Genomic DNA, 16520 nt, shown 5'->3' with positions numbered 1-16520 from the left:
CACAATCATCTCCTTTGTCTTGATCACGTTGAGGGAGAGGTTGTTATCCTGGCACCACACGGCCAGGTCTCTGACCTCCTCCATATAGGCTGTCTCATTGTTGTCGGTGATCAGGCCTACCACTGTTGTGTTGTCGGCAAACTTAATGATGGTGTTGGAGTCGTGCCTGGCCATGCAGTCATGGGTGAACAGGGAGTACAGGAGGGGACTGAGCACGCACCCCTGAGGGGCCCGTGTTGAGGATCAACGTGGAAGATCTGTTGTTACCTACCCTTACCACCTGGGGGCAGCCCATCAAGCAGTCCAGGATCTAGTTGCAGAGGGAGGTGTTTAGTCCCAGGGTCCTTAGCTTAGTGATGAGCTTGGAGGGCACTATGGTGTTGAATGCTGAGCTGTAGTCAATGAATAGCATTCTCACATAGATGTTCCTTTTGTTCAGGTGTGAAAGGGCAGTGTGGAGTGCAATAGAGATTGCATCATCTGTGGATCTGTTGGGGCAGTATGCAAATTGGAGTAGGTGTAGGGTTTCTGGGATAATGGTGTTGATGTGTGCCATGACCAGCCTTTCAAAGCACTTCATGGCAACAGATGTGAATGCTACGGATCGGTAGTCATTTAGGCAGGTTACCTTAGTGGTCTTGGGCACAGGGACTATGGTGGTCTGCTTGAAACATGTTGGTATTACAGACTCAGTCAGGAACAGGTTGAAAATGTCAGTGAAGACACTTGCCAGTTGGTCAGCGCATGCTCAGAGTACACATCCTGGTAATCAGTCTGCACCTGCGGCCTTGTGAATGTTGACCTATTTAAAGATTTTACTCACATCGGCTACGGAGAGCGTGATTACGCAGTCGTGCAGAATAGCTGATGCTCTCATGCATGCTTCAGTGATGCTTGCCTCGAAGCGGGCATAGAAGTAATTTAGCTCGTCTGGTAGGCTCATGTCACTGGGCAGCTCGCGGTTGTACTTCTCAGCCCGTGGCTGTGCTTCCCTCGTACTACATCATCGGAGCCGGTTCAATCTGCAGTACTTTTTTGACTCTTTGCCTGTTTGATAGTTCATCTGAGGGTATAGCTGGATTTCTTATAAGCGTCCGGGTTATAGTCCCGCTCCTTGAAGGTGGCAGCTCTACCCTATTGTGCGGATGTTGCCTATAATCCATAGCTTCTGATTGGGGTATGTACGTACGGTGAGAGTGGGGACGACATCATCGATGCACTTATTGATGAATCCAGTGACTGATGTGGTGTACTCCTCAATGCTATAGGAAGAATCCCGGGAACATATTCCAGTCTGTGCTAGCAAAACAGTCCTGTAGCTTAGCATCTGCATCTGACCACTTCTTTATTGACCGAGTCACTGGTGCTTCCTGCTTTAGTTTTTGCTTGTAAGCGGAAATCAGGAGGATAGAATTATGATCAGATTAGTCCATATGGACAGCGAGGAAGAGCTTTGTATGCGTCTCTGTGTGTGGAGTAAAGGTCGTCTACAGTTTTTTCCCTCTGGTTGCACATTTAACATGCTGGTAGAAATTAGGTAAAACGGATTTAAGTTTCCCTGCATTAAAGTCCCTGGCCACTAGGATCGCCGTCTCTGGATGAGCGTTTCCCTGTTTTCTTATGGCACTTATACAACTCATTGAGTGCGGACTCAGTGCCAGCATCGGTTTGTGGTGGTAAATAGACAGCTACGAAAAATATTGATAAAATCTCTTGGTAAATAGTGTGGTCTACAGCTTATCATTAGATACTCTACCTCAGGCGAATAAAACCTCGAGACTTACTTAATATTAGATTTCATGCACCAGCTGTTGTTTACAAATATACACAGACCGCCACCCCTTGTCTTACCAGAGACAGCAGTTCTATCTTGCCGATGCAGCGCAAACCCTGCCAGCTGTATTTTATCCATGTCGTCGTTCAACCACGACTCGGTGAAACATAAGATATTACAGTTTTTAATGTTCTGTTGGTAGGATATTTGTGATCGTAGCTCATCTATTTTGTTATCCAATGATTTTATGTTCGCTAATAGGACTGATGGTAGAGGCAGATTACGCACTCACCGTCAGATCCTTACAAGGCACCCCGACCTACGTCCCCGAAATCTCAGTTTCTTTCTCCTGCGAATGACGGAGATTTTACCGTTGTCGGGTGTCTGAAGTCAATCCTTCGCGTCCGACTCGTTAAAGAAAAAATCATCGTCCAGTACGAGGTGGGTAAATGCTGTCCTGATATCCAGAAACTTTTTCGGTCATAAGAGACGGTAGCAGAAACATTATGTACAAAATAAGTTAGAAATAACGTGAAAAAACACATGCAATAGCACAATTGGTTAAGAGCCCCTATACGGCAGCCGGCGCCATTCAGTATCCTTGATGAAAACCTGCTCCAGAGCGCTCAGGACCTCAGACTGGGGTGAAGGTTCACCTTCCAACAGGACAACAACCCTAAGCACACAGCCAAGAAAACGCAGGAGTGGCTTCGGGACAAGTCTCTGAATGTCTTTGAGTAGCCAAGACAGAGCCCGGACTTGAACCCAATCGAACATCTCTGGAGAGACCTGAAAATAGCTGTGCAGTGATGCTCCCCATCCAACTTGACAGAGCTTGAGAGGATCTGCAGAGAAGAATGGGAGAAACTCCCTAAATACAGTTGGTCCAAGCTTGTAACGGCTTACCAAGAAGACTGGAGGCTGTAATCGCTGCCAAAGGTGCTTCAATAAAGTCCTGAGTAAAGAGTCTGAATACTTATGTAAATGTGATATTTAAGATGTTTTTACATTTGAAAACATTTCTAAAAAACCGTTTTTGTCATTATGGGGTATTGTGTGTAGATTGATGAGGGGAAAAAACTATTGAATCCATTTTAGAATAAGGCTGTAACGTAACAAAATGTGGAAAAAAGTCAAGGGGTCTGAATACTTTCTGAATGCACCTTATATCGCTATTTAAAAAAACGTTTTTAATGAGCGTTGTTGTTCAAATAAAGATCAAATACACTGCATTTCAAACAGTCAGAAATAATCTAATGGATTCAGGAGTTGTGAAGTTATACCTAGGCCATATATAAGACCCCCTAATAATTTAATTAATCTATCAAAATAATAATAATAAATGATCTGGCTTTCAAGTCTGTCTCTAAAAATGCCCTTTTTTTGCAAGTGATTAGCTGGCTAATCGTTATATTTACAGTTTAGCCAACTTGGATCGACAGTATTTGCTAGCTAACAAGGTTGAACCGTTTAATTGTTATGAACACACCCTTCTGTCTGTCTCCAACTGTTTGAAAAGCATATTAGCCTGTCCACTTTGTTCAGATGTTGAAATCAAGTGGGCTACCTTATTTCTCAGAATGAGTTGCCAGTTCCTTATATAATTGTGTTTTAAGCTTATTGCACATTTATCAAACACAGACTAGACAGCTAGTATAACAATGAATTAGGTGGTACCCCAATGCTGTGCACGACAAACTGAGCATTCATTTTCCAGAATCAATGTCCATTGACACTCTCAGTAGTGTCTACTCGGCGTGCAATTTGAGTAGTTGAGACATAAAAAGAGTATCGATAGAAAAGTGAACTTATCCTCTAGTACAGTAAAATGATGTCTCAATGTGTTTGTGTCCATATGACCGATTCTGTTGGGCCAAATCTTAAATACAAATAGCGAGTTGACACTGAATTGTTGGAGAGGAAGATGGGATCTATCATATTTGTTGGCATGAGAGGCAGGATGGTCAGTAATACAGGGCAGCGTCAATCAGGGACAGAACGTCAAGAAACAGGAGATAAAGGCCTCTGAGACAGAGGTTTAATCCTAGACACATGAAAGTTGGGATGTATACGGAGGGTGCGGGGCAACAGAAGATAAACAGCAGAGAGGCTAAGAATTTTTGAGAAAGGGAAAGGGCCAATAAAACGGGGGGAAAGTTTACGAGACTCCACCCGAAGGGGTAGATCCCAAGTGGGCAGCCATACCCTCTGCCCAAGACGATAGCGGGTAGCAGGGGTCCGGTGGCGGTCCGCCTGTTGCCGATACTTGGAGGTGGTCTTGAGAAGAGTGGGCCGGCTCTCTTCCAGGTACGGCGACAGCGGTGGACGAACATCTTGGCCAAGGGTATGCTGACCTCTTCCTCAGTGAAGAGCGGGGGCTGATATCCCAGGGAACACTCGGAAGACGAGAGACCAGTGGCCGAGCAGGGAAAGGTGTTGCGGGCGTATTCCACCCACACTAGTTGCTGGATCCAGAGGGTGGGGTGGGCAGAGACGAGGCAACGAAGAGCCGTCTCCAGGTCCTCGCTCCGACTGGCCGTTAGACTGGGGGTGAAAACCGGAGGGCAGGCTGACCCAATGAGGCTGCAGAACGCCTTCCAGAAACTGAGGACCACGATCAGAGACAATGTCCACCGGAAGTCCATGGATCCGGAAGACGTGCTGCACCATGAGCTGGGCCGTCTCCTTGGCTGAGGGTAACTTGGGAAGGGGAATGAAATGGGAAGCTTTGGAAAACCTATCCACCACTGTAAGAATCGTGGTGTTGCCATCTGATGGAGGGAGACCAGTGACGAAGTCCAGGAATATATAAGACGAGGTAGGGAGGATGGTCTCGGGGTCCGACGGTGTAGCAGCGGGGCTATAGAAGCGTGAGACGGCTTCACATTGTTGGACCCCGGGTGGTAGGAAATGGTAAAGTTGAACAAAGTGAAAAGCAGAGCCCATCGAGCTTGCCTAGAGTTGAGGCGGTGCGGAGATATTCCAGGTTCTTGTTTTCAGTTCACACCAAGAATGGATGTTCCGCCCCCTCTAACCAGTGCCTCCACTCCTCCAACACCATCTTGACCGCGAGTAGTTCTCGATTTCCCACGTCGTAGTTCCTCTCAGCGGGGTTAAGACAATGGGAAAGGAAAGCGCAGGGATGCAACTTTTTGGTCCTTGGCAAAACGCTGGGACAGAACAGCCCCCACTCCGACATCTGAGGCAAACTGATGGGACGGGTCCGGATGGGTTAAAATGGGAGCTGTAATAAATCAATGCTTGAGTTCCGAGAACGCCCGGTCAGCTGCTGGAGACCACGTGAACGGAACCTTGGGAGAGGTGAGTGCTGAGAGGGGGGAAGCCAGGGTGCTGTAACCCCGGATGAAGCGGCGGTAGAAATGAGCAAACCACAGGAAACGTTGCAGCTGTACTCTGGATGTGAGTTGAGGCCAATCCACCACCGCTCTCACCTTGTCAGAGTCCAGCTGAATATTTCCAGCAGCAATGACGTACCCTAGGAAGGAGATGGTGGAGCGATGGAATTCACATTTTTCTGATTTAACAAAAAGCTCTCGTCGGCCCCAGAGTCAAGGAGCACCCGGAGAGATTTGGACTGGTCACCCCACAACAGGATAGCATGGAGAGGGGTGCGAGTAATGGAAGAAGGGAAACTTCCCGTGCGGCTCACCAGCGTACTCGTACCTGCTTGATGACCCTGGTCTTTTAATGGACAGGTAGATATGTAATGTTCTGCAGTTCCACAATACAGACAGCTCTCGGTGCTCAGTCTGCGTAAGTGTTCAGCAGGATACAATCTGGCCCTGCTGAGTTGCATGGGCTCCCTACATTCCCGTAGCCAACCATCGATCCGTATAGTCAAGGCTATGAGAGAGTCGAGGTCCATGGGAAGCTCCCGGGCTGCGAGCTCGTCTTTGACCACCTCTGATAATCCATTCAGGAACGTGTCGAAAAGAGCTTCCGGGTTCCAGGCGTTCCCAGCGGCCAAAGTGTGAAAATCTACTGCATAGTCTGCCACACTACGGGAGTCTTGGCGCAGTTGCAGATGCTTACGAGCAGCCTCTCTCCCGGACAACAGAGAATCAAACACTTTTCTAACCTCCGCCACAAACTCCTCCAGACTGAGGCAAATGGTGGATTGTTGCTCCCACGCTGCCGTAGCCCAGGCGAGAGCCCTCCCAGACATCAACGTTATCAAGTACTCTATTCTCGAGCGATCCGAGGGAAACGAAGAGGGCTGCAGCTCAAAGATGAGAGAAACGCCAGGCAGGATCCTGGATCTCCAGCGTAGCGCTCCGGAGGAGATAAGCGGGGTTCTCTGGAAGCCGGGGTAGATTGGGGAGTAGCGCCACTGATAGCGGGGGGTTACTGTAGTGGCTTGCTGCTTAGTAGATAACCCGCAGAATTGCTCCAGCACTGAGTTGAAACCCTGGTCATGGCATTCCGCCAAGGTATGGCGTCCTTCCATAAGGTTCTGAAGTAGCTCCTCGTGTCTTCCAATGGTTGCTACTTGCAGGGAGAGACAGCGTTGCGGAGCTGGTCCGATTCTGCTGGGTAAGTCATGGCCAGTTTGTACTTTCACGACTCAGGATATGACCCAGATGCAGTTCTCAGATAATTTATTATAACACGCGGAGCAGGCAAAGGGCAGGTCAAGGACAGGAAGAGGTTCGTAACCAGATCAGAGTCCGACAGGTACAGGACGGCAGGCTCAGGGTCAGGGCAGGCAGAATGGTCAGAACGGGGAGGACTAGAAAACAGAAACTACAGACACTGGATAACTGTAAAAAGCGCTGGTAAAACTTGGCAAGACAAGATGAACTGGCAACAGACAAACAGAAAATGCAGGTATAAATACACAGGGGATAATGAGGAAAATTAAAGACACCTGGTGGAGGGTGGAGACAAGCACAAGACAGATGAAAAAGATCAGGGTGAGACAGCTTGTCGCAGCCTTCCCGCATTTGGGACAATGACTCCCATTGTTAGGGCGGAGACGTGCATCTCGTCATTATATCAAGATCTCTGGTGTAAATAGGAAGGTGCACACAGAGGAGCGAAGGAGACAAGACCAAAAATACAACATGAGAATAAGCGGACACAAAACCTAAATTCTTGCGATACAGGCATTTGGAATATTGCGCAAAAAAAACAAACAGACATTTGAATTAATCTGATATATCGCTCAGCCCTAGCTCAATGGGTGGTGACATGTCTGTGACATTTTCAGCTTCCAGGAATTGTGTACAGATCCTTGCGACATTATTATCGTGCTGAAACATGAGGTGATGGTGGGGGATTAATGGCACGACAATGGGCCTCAGGATCTCGTCACAGTATTTCAGGGCATTCAAATTGCCATCGATAAAATGCAATTGTGTTTGTGGTCCGTAGCTTATGCCTGCCCATATAACCTCACCGCCACCATGGGGCACTCTGTTCACAACGTTGACATCAGCAAATAGCTCGCCCACACAACGCCATACACGCTCTGCCATCTGCCCGGTACAGTTGAAACCGGGATTTGTCTGTGAAGAGCGCACTCTGAATCAGGTGAACTAGTTCAGGGCTAAAACAAAATTGTGAAACATTTGGGGTTCCCCGAGGAGAGGTTTGAGGACCACTGGGCTAACCTAACCAGGTAAAACTCCCGGCCCAAGTTGGAGGTTATGACAAAGTAATAAATCATCTGTAAAACGGTTTTATCTGGGACAAGATAAATAATAATAATAATAGTTATTGACAACAACTGCGATTGAACAATAGAACTAAGAGGGAGTTTGCTTTATTCAGGGTTGCATCGTGTAGGCCTTTGCGTCTGTAATTGCAAAGTTACTCGCACAGTATGTGCGCAGCAGTCTAAGGCACTGCATCTCAGTGCTAGAGGCGTCACTACCGACCCTTGTTTGATTCCAGGCTGTATCACAACCGGCCGTGATTGGAAGTCCCATAGGGCGACGCACAGTTGGCCCAGCGTCATCTGGGTAGGGTTTGGCCGGGGTAGGCTGTCATTGTAAATAAGAATTTGTTCTTAACTGACTTGCCTAGTTAAATAAAGGTTAAATAAATAAATAAAAATGTCATCACTATTGTGTTGATTGATTCATTCCAGGTAATAATTTTGAATTGATAAGGTCTAGGTAGCCTAGCCACCTGAAGTTTGAATACAAATCAAATTTGATCACATTCACATTTTCTCTTAACACAAATGTCTATAAATACATTACATAGCTTAGGCTATAAATGCATTACATAGCTTAGGCTAGAAGTACATGACGTTACCTCTTCTTTTCCCTTGGTCAGAGGGGATCAGCGCGCATAGGCGTCTCTAGGCTACCTGCAACTGTGGTTGTCATCAGTAAGCTACAGTTGATCAGACTGAAGCACAGATGAATTGTGCACAAGTTGACAAATCATGAGGCAAATCAGTCTAAACAATAGTACTTTTCCCTCTTTTCAACGCTTTTGTGTCAATATTTTTTTATTAAACTGAATCAAAAGTGTTGGGGAAAATTACAGCTCGCCACACATTTGCCGGTGGACATGCTGTACTGATCTCTGCAACGTGGATAGATGGAAATTGCCACATAATGCTAATGAAGAAACATATCCTATGTATGTTCTACTATTTTCAAAATTCGAGTTAGTATGTCAAAATTTGGAGTTAGTATCTTGAAATTCTGACATAGCATGTCGAAATTTAGAGATAGTATTATGTTGAAAATTTGACTTAGTATTTTGGCATTTTTAGATAGTATTGGCATTAAAAAATGGTGGTGGGAATTGGCTTCCATAGGTGTCAGTAAACATCAGCAAAAAAAGTTATTTAATTGTTGCCAGCAGCACAGTTAGTCACTAATCCTCCAGATAACATGTACAGCTTAACCAGCTCTGCTAGGGTGAGTGAAATGGTCAGTGAAGTGTTCTCTAATTTGTTTCTGGAAGTAACTAGCAAGCTAGCCAGCTTTAGTCAGTCAGCTTGGGTGCTTGACTGCCGTTGTGAGGAAAGCTCTGATCAACCCTACTCCTTGGCCAGAGCGTCCAGTGTCCAGCAAGACTCTCTGAATTTATGAACAGACAATCTGACAACGCTCTGAGTTTACGAACAACCCAGAGCGCACTCTGACACACTGGAGGCAATTTACAAACGCACCCTTAATTGTCAATCAAATGTATTTGGCGTCGATCAAATGGGCAGGCAGGCAGGCAAGTTCCCATTCAGTTGTCAAAACCAATGATGTGTATAAACCCTGGATGACTGACAGGGGGTGCTGTATTGAAATCTTGGCACTCCTGAAATGTAAAAAATATTTTGGAAGCTATGGAAATGCATTTATTAATGTCGACATCTGTTCTTGACACATTCAGTCTATTACAGACACCGTAATGCATACTTTTAAATTATATTATGTGAGCTAAACATAAAAAATAAATAATATTTTAAAACATTTTCCTGAAAGAATTTTTTTTGAGAGTATGAATGTTACTGTCCCCCTACAACAAAATGGAATTGTGTAATTCCATTCATTCCTGTGGAGGACTGATCCTACTAGGGAGTGCCAATATGGCCGACCAGTGTCTTCAAAGACTCTAAGTGGCCAATAAATAGCATCCGCAATCCAAAGTTTATGTAAATTATTGGTTAGGATTTTTTATTCTTTAAAAAAAATTATTTCACCTTTATTTAACCACGTAGGCCAGTTGAGAACCTACCTGGTACCTCTTATTTACAACTGCGACCTGGCCAAGATAAAGCAAAGCAGTGCGACACAAACAACACAGAGTTACACATGGAATAAACAAACGTACAGTCAATAACACAATAGAAAAGTCTATATACAGTGTGTGCAAATGAAGTAAGATTAGGGAGGTAAGGCAATAAATAGGCCATAGTGGCGAAATAATCACAATTTAGCAATTAAACACTGGATCAATGAGTTAAATATACACTAGATGACCAGTAGGGGGTGTTGTGTTGAAGCCACTGTGCCTCCATCTTGGCACTCTCCCACCATTGTAAAAAGTATTTTGGAAGATATAGAAATGCATTTATTCATGTCTACATTTGTTTTTGCCACATGTATTCTATTACAGACACCTTAATGCATACTTTTAAATTATTATGTGAGCTAAACAATACAAACATATTTTTTTATATATATTTTTTAAATACTTAAAGTAATAATTCATTGAGATGACTAATGTTACCGTCCCCATTACAACATCAAGAATACTTAAATACATGTAATTTTGTCCTTGAAACATTTATACTGAACAAAAATATAAACGCAACATGCAACAATTTCAAAGATTTTGCTGAGTTACAGTTCATATAAAGAAATCAGTCAATTGAAATGAATTCATTAAGCCCTAATCTATGGATTTCACATGACTGGGCAGGGGTTCAGCCATGGATGGCTGAAAGACATAAATTATCCTCTTTTATTTCAGCTAATGAAACATGGGACCAGCACCTTACATGTTGTGTTTATATTTTTGTTCAGTGTAATTTAAATACTGTTGAATTCCATTCATTCCTATGGATGACTGTGCCTACTGGAGAGTGCCAATATGGCCGACAGGTAGTTTCAAAGCCTCTCAATGGCCAATACATAGCATTCGCAATCCAGGGTTTATATACATCATTGGTTGGGACAAGCATGCATTGGCAGGCAATCTGCAGAAGGACGAGTAGGCTACTATTCTCCATCGTTTATCAGTGCAATTTCGACGGCCAACTAGCTGAAAAAAGTTTGAGAGGGTTTATCTAATATTCCCTTGTTTAATTTAAGATCATCTCACTCTGGCTAGCATTAGTTGTGGATATTGTTGTTGTTGATGTGCATAACTGAGGGAGAGAGCCTATCTTTTCATGGTTGTTTGATCAATAGGACTGTAAAATTCCCAAATGTAAGAGGACTCCCTTGGTATTTACTGTACATATTTTCAGAAATCCATTCAGGTGTATTTTTTGGCTTTTGACGAATGTGTTCTAATGATCTAAAGCTGCGCTGTTGAAAATGGCTTATTTGCATGAAGGCTTACTGTAGCTCTGATTGGCTATAACGCACCGGTCTGCGTAGAGTCCTGTCCTGGACGACAGATGTAGGTTTACCATGTTGAGAAATAAGGTGATGAAAGAAATCAGACAGGCCAAAGCAAACTTTTTTATTAACATAATTGGTGAAGCAAAGGGAAATTCTAAATTGATCTGGGAGAATCTAAAAAAGTTTACAGGGAAAGACCATAGTAACACTGCAAAAAGACTAGAAATCATGGTGAATAACAATCTAACACAGGATGCAGTCGAAATAGCAATAGCCTTCAATTCCTACTTTATTGACTCTGTCAGGGTACTGACACAGAACCCCTCCACTGGTTTCTTGGGCTCATTGCTAGTAAATGACACTCAACCTGTCTTCATCATAAGGGAGGTTTCTGAGTCAAAGGTGAACAAGGTGATTAGCTCACTAAAGAACTCTAAAGCCAAAGATGTGTTTGGGCTGGACTCTAACTTTCTTAAAAACTACAAAGAGTCACTCATTGGCCCCGTTACTAAGGTCACCAACACATCTATTGGTCTTGGGGTGTTTCCAAGGGTATGGAAGTCGGCCATAATAACGGCCATCTATAAATCGGGCAACCCTGCTGACGTGAGTAACTACAGGCCCATTAGTATACTACCTGTGGTGTCAAAGGTTGTTGAAAAGTGTGTAGCAGAACAACTGATTGCCCACCTCAACAACAGCCCCTTCACATTACACTCTATGCAGTTTGGCTTCAGAGCGAAACACTCCACAGAAACGGCCAACTGCTTTCTTCTGGAAAATGTGAAGTCCAAGATGGACAAAGGGGGCGTTGTTGGGGCTGTGTTTCTGGACCTAAGGAAGGCTTTTGATACTGTTAACCATGAGATTCTCATTTCAAAATTGTCCAAGTTCAACTTTTCCCCCGATGCCTTGAGATGGATGAAATCATACCTTGAAGGCAGAACTCAGTGTGTCAGAGTGAGCAATGAGCTGTCGCCCACTCTTAGCTATGATGTGGGCGTGCCCCAAGGGTCAATACTGGGGCCCCTCCTGTACAGCCTGTACATTAATGATCTGCCTTCTGTCTGTACTGGGTCTGAAGTTCAAATGTATGCAGATGATACAGTGATATATGTGCATGCAAAGAGCAAACAACAAGCTGCACAAGAACTCACTACTGTAATGGTCAAGGTTACAAAGTGGCTCAGTGACTCGTGTTTGCATCTCAATGTGAAAAAAACTGTTTGCATGTTCTTCATCTGGCTCAGTATGCTACTGAGCCAGATGTCTATGTGTCAGGGGAGAAGCTCCAGGTGGTATCTGATTTTAAGTACCATGGCATCATACTTGATTCCAACCTCCCTTTTAAAAAGCATGTGAAAAAGGTAATTCAGATTCAGATTCAACCTAGCTAATTTCCGATTGATATGAAATTGTTTGATTACAGAGGTAGCAAAACTGTACTTCAAATCTATGATACTCCCCCACTTAACATACTGCTTGACTAGTTGGGCCCAAGCTTGCTGTACAACATTAAAACCTATTCAGTCTGTCTACAAACAGGCTCTCAAAGTGCTTGATAGGAAGCCCAATAGCCATCATCACTGTTACATCCTCAGGAAGCATGAGCTCCTGAGTTGGGAAAATCTTGTGCAATACACCGACGCATGTCTTGTATTCAAGATCCTAAATGGCCTGGCTCCCCCTCCACTCAGTATTTTTCTAAACAGAAAACCCAAACATATGGCAGCAGATCCACAAGGCCTGCCATGAGAGGTGACTGTATAGTTCCCTTAAGGAAAAGCACCTTTAGTAAATCCGCTTTCTCTGTGAGAGCTTCCCATGTCTGGAATACACTGCCATCAGACACACATAACTGCACCACATATCACACTTTCACAAAATGCATGAAGACATGGCTAAAGGTCAATCAGATTTGTGAACATAATTCCTAGCTGTGTTTTGCCGCTTTCCATGTTGCCTGTTGTCTGTAGCTTGTGATGTGTGGAAACATTTTGTTGCTTTTATGAATTTTGTCTTACTGCTTTTTGTTCTATGTTGCTCTGTCTGTATGCTACGTCTTGCTTGTCCTATGTTGCTTTGTCTGTATGCTATGTCTTGCTTGTCCTATGTTGCTCTGCGTGTGCTCACTGTTCAATGATTGTTTATATTGTAATTGTTTTTAATAACCTGCCCAGGGACTGCGATTGAAAATTAGCCGGCTGGCTAAAACCGGCACTTTTACTGAAACGTTGATTAATGTGCACTGTCCCTGTAAAAAATAAAATAAACTCAGATGTTTTTATTAGGTTTTATTTGCTGCAGTGTCTATTAATTGTCCAAGTGACACGGCCACTTTCCCACTCTATATTGCTACAGAATTTTCACAAATACCTTACTCTACCTCTTTCCCAAACATTCTATGAATTTATGAAAATGTGAAAATTACAATATCTAAGTGCTCACTTGTCAGAAAATGTTTTTTTTTAATAATTAATTAAAAGGTGTCATTCTTCCTGGGGGTGTATATGAACAGGTTTTAATAAGATTTAATGTTGCTAAAATGCTGTCAGTTCCACTTTAACTTAGTTTGAGAAAAGCTAAGGGATTGGTCAAAAGTTGACAAATCAAAAATCTGATTTTACATGTCCATTTAAACCACTGTTAATCCACTCCACAGTTGCCTATCAACTTGGAACTTGGCATCACTATCATGGTCGTCCCTAAGATGAACCACACTGAATTTGGTATTGATATCTCAAACAACAAGGAAACTATTAACAACTCATTCTTGCATAGGTCACGCTAATGCTCAAAAAACTGATCTTGATCCTGTGAACCCCATTCATTGCTGCTCAAGGCTGTATTTTTCACTTTATTATGTGTGACTATTATGTTATTATTGTTGTGTGTAATATGTATGTTTTTTGGCTGTTATTTCACTTAATTAATGTGCGTATTGAGAACTCTGTTTCTGTTTTTTCTTTACTCAGGGTTCAGAACATCTGATAAGCAACGTCCCCTCAGATGAGAATTTAGCTGACCCAGTTCACTACCCGCCCTTTGCAGGTAGGAAAATGGTCTGCTCACAGTCCTTGTTTATGGAGGCATCCAGTCTTGCTCGTATTTAGTTCATCCTTACACTTTACATAATCCAAACAGAGAATGTTTTACATTTCATAATTGCCTTTGGTACATACAGTTGAAGTCGGAAGTTTACATACACGTAGGTTGGAGTCATTAAAACTTGTCATTAAAACTTTTCAACCGCTCCACATATTTCTTGTTAATTAACAAACTATAGTTTTGGCAAGTTGGTTAGGACATCTACTTTGTGCATGACACAAGTAATTTTTCCAACAATTGTTTACAGACAGATTATTTCACTTATAATTCACTGTATCACAATTCCAGTGGGTCAGAAGTTTACATTTACTAAGTTGACTGTGCCTTTAAACAGCTTGGAAAATTCCAAAAATTATGTCATGACTTTAGAAGCTTCTGATAGGCTAATTGACATTATTTGAGTAAATTGGAGGTGTACCTGTGGATGTATTTCAAGGCCTACCTTCAAACTCAGTGCCTCTTTGCTTGACATCATGGGAAAATCAAAAGAAATCAGCCAAGACCTCAGAAAAATAATTGTAGACCTCCACAAGTCTGGTTCATCGTTGGGATCAATTTCCAAACGCCTGAAGGTACCACATTCATCTGTACAAACAATAGTACGCATGTATAAACACCATCGGACCACGCAGCCGTCATACCGCTCAGGAAGGAGATGCGTTCTGTCTCCTAGAGATGAACGTACTTTAGTGCGAAAAGTGCAAATCAATCCCAGAATATCACCAAAGGACCTTGTGAAGATGCTGGAGGACACAGGTACAAAAGTATCTATATCCACAGTAAAACGAGTCCTATATCGACATAACCTGAAAAGCCGCACAGCAAGGAAGAAGCCACTGCTCCAAAACCGCCATAAAAAAGCCAGACTACGATTTGCAACTGCACATGGGGACAAAGATCATACTTTTTGGAGAAATGTCCTCTGGTCTGATGAAACAAAAATAAATCTGTTTGGCCATTGTTATGTTTGGAGGAAAAAGGGGGAGGCTTGCAAGCCAAAGAACACCACCCCAACCGTGAAGCACGGGGGTGGCAGCATCATGTTGTGGGGGTGCTTTGCTGCAGGAGGGACTGGTGCACTTCACAAAATAGATGGCATCATGAGGGAGGGAAATTATGTGGATATATTGAAGAAACATCTCAAGACATCAGTCAGGAAGTTAAATCTTGGTTGCAAATGGGTCTTCCAAATGGACAATGACTCCAAGCATACTTCCAAAGTTGTGGCAAAATGGCTTAAGGACAACAAAGTCAAGGTATTGGAGTGGCCATCACAAAGCCCTGACCTCAATCCCATAGAAAATTTGTGGGCAGAACTGAAAAAATGTGTGCGAGCAAGGAGGCCTACAAACCTGACTGTTACCCCAGCTCTGTCAGGAGGAATGGGCCAAAATTCACCCAATTTATTGTGGGAAGCTTGTGGAAGGCTACCCGAAACGTTTGACCCAAGTTAAACTATTTAAAGGCAATGTTACCAAATACTAATTGAGTGTATGTAAACTTCTGACCCACTGGGAATGTGTTGAAAGAAATAAAAGCTGAAATAAATCATTCTCTCTACTATTATTCTGACATTTCACATTCTTAAAATAAAGTGGTGATCCTAACTGACCTAAGACAGGGAATTTTTACTAGGATTAAATGTCAGGAATCGTTAAACATTTTGTTTAAATGTATTTGGCTAAGGTGTATGTAAACTACCGACTTCAACTGTAGGAGCTATTATCCGAAAATGACAACATGGACATTTATCAAAATGTAACAAGTACAATTCCTCTCCTCTCTCTCTCTCTCTCTACTTCTCCCCTCTCCTACTAGCTTCTGGAGCCTCCACTTACACACTAGACAGTGGCATTGGAACTTTCCCTCTGCCTGACTACAGTAGTGGGGCAGCAGGAAGAAGCCTATCTAAGATGAGGGGGGCTGGAGCTGAGCATGGCTCCTCTGGTTCCCCAGGGAGGGTAGGAAGGAGGGCTAGGACCCTGGACAGAGAACCCTCATCCCTGGAGCAGTGCTATCAACCTCACAGAGAGATGACCACACCGGTACTGTACGGGTCTGTACTGGAGGGGAAAAGCATGAACAGACAGACAGCTGGAGTCATTCATGAAGGTACAGTACTGAGAAATATACATCACAATTCATAATATCAAATACATTATGAAATATGAAATATATCACAATACACTATATCAAATATTCAATACTCAAAAACAAACATATAGGGTATAGCAATCTGATGATTTGGTGATTTGGAAAAATGTTAATGAGTTTTATACAATAACAATGTACTTTATGTATGGCCTGTTTCATTTAAGAATAAAATGTATTTTGTAACCTTTGCAGACAAAGAAGCCTATGGAGCTCACATGCTGTCCCCCCACTCAAAGACCTGGACGTTCCCCAACCCGAAGACCATTGCAGGGCCCACTGAGGTGTACCTGGCCATGGAGGAAGAGGTGGAGACTGCCCCCTATGGATCCCCATTCAGAGGGGTGGGTTGAAAACATGACAATAATGTCAGACTAACTATTTTCCATTTGAAATATGTGAATTCTTTACAATAATGTGTTCATGAATCATTTAGAATT

The 16520-nt window shown here is 43.3% G+C and overlaps 1 protein-coding gene across 3 annotated transcripts in view; it reads left to right on the top strand.

Moving 5' to 3' along the window:
- LOC139542282 (nck-associated protein 5-like) overlaps positions 1–16520 on the top strand; it is a 51116-nt gene that overhangs the window by 33012 nt on the left and 1584 nt on the right. For all 3 annotated transcript variants that reach the window (XM_071347519.1, XM_071347518.1, XM_071347517.1), the window contains 3 exons: positions 13797–13872; positions 15748–16041; positions 16276–16424. In XM_071347519.1, coding sequence (XP_071203620.1) covers positions 13797–13872; positions 15748–16041; positions 16276–16424 — 519 coding nt within the window. The remainder of the gene's footprint in view (positions 1–13796; positions 13873–15747; positions 16042–16275; positions 16425–16520) is intronic.

This window comes from Salvelinus alpinus, chromosome 17 (genome assembly GCF_045679555.1).
Source record: "Salvelinus alpinus chromosome 17, SLU_Salpinus.1, whole genome shotgun sequence".
NCBI classification, from domain to species: Eukaryota; Metazoa; Chordata; class Actinopteri; order Salmoniformes; family Salmonidae; genus Salvelinus; species Salvelinus alpinus.
The sequence above is the reverse complement of the archived record's forward strand: the minus strand, read 5'-3'. Positions and strand labels throughout refer to the sequence as shown.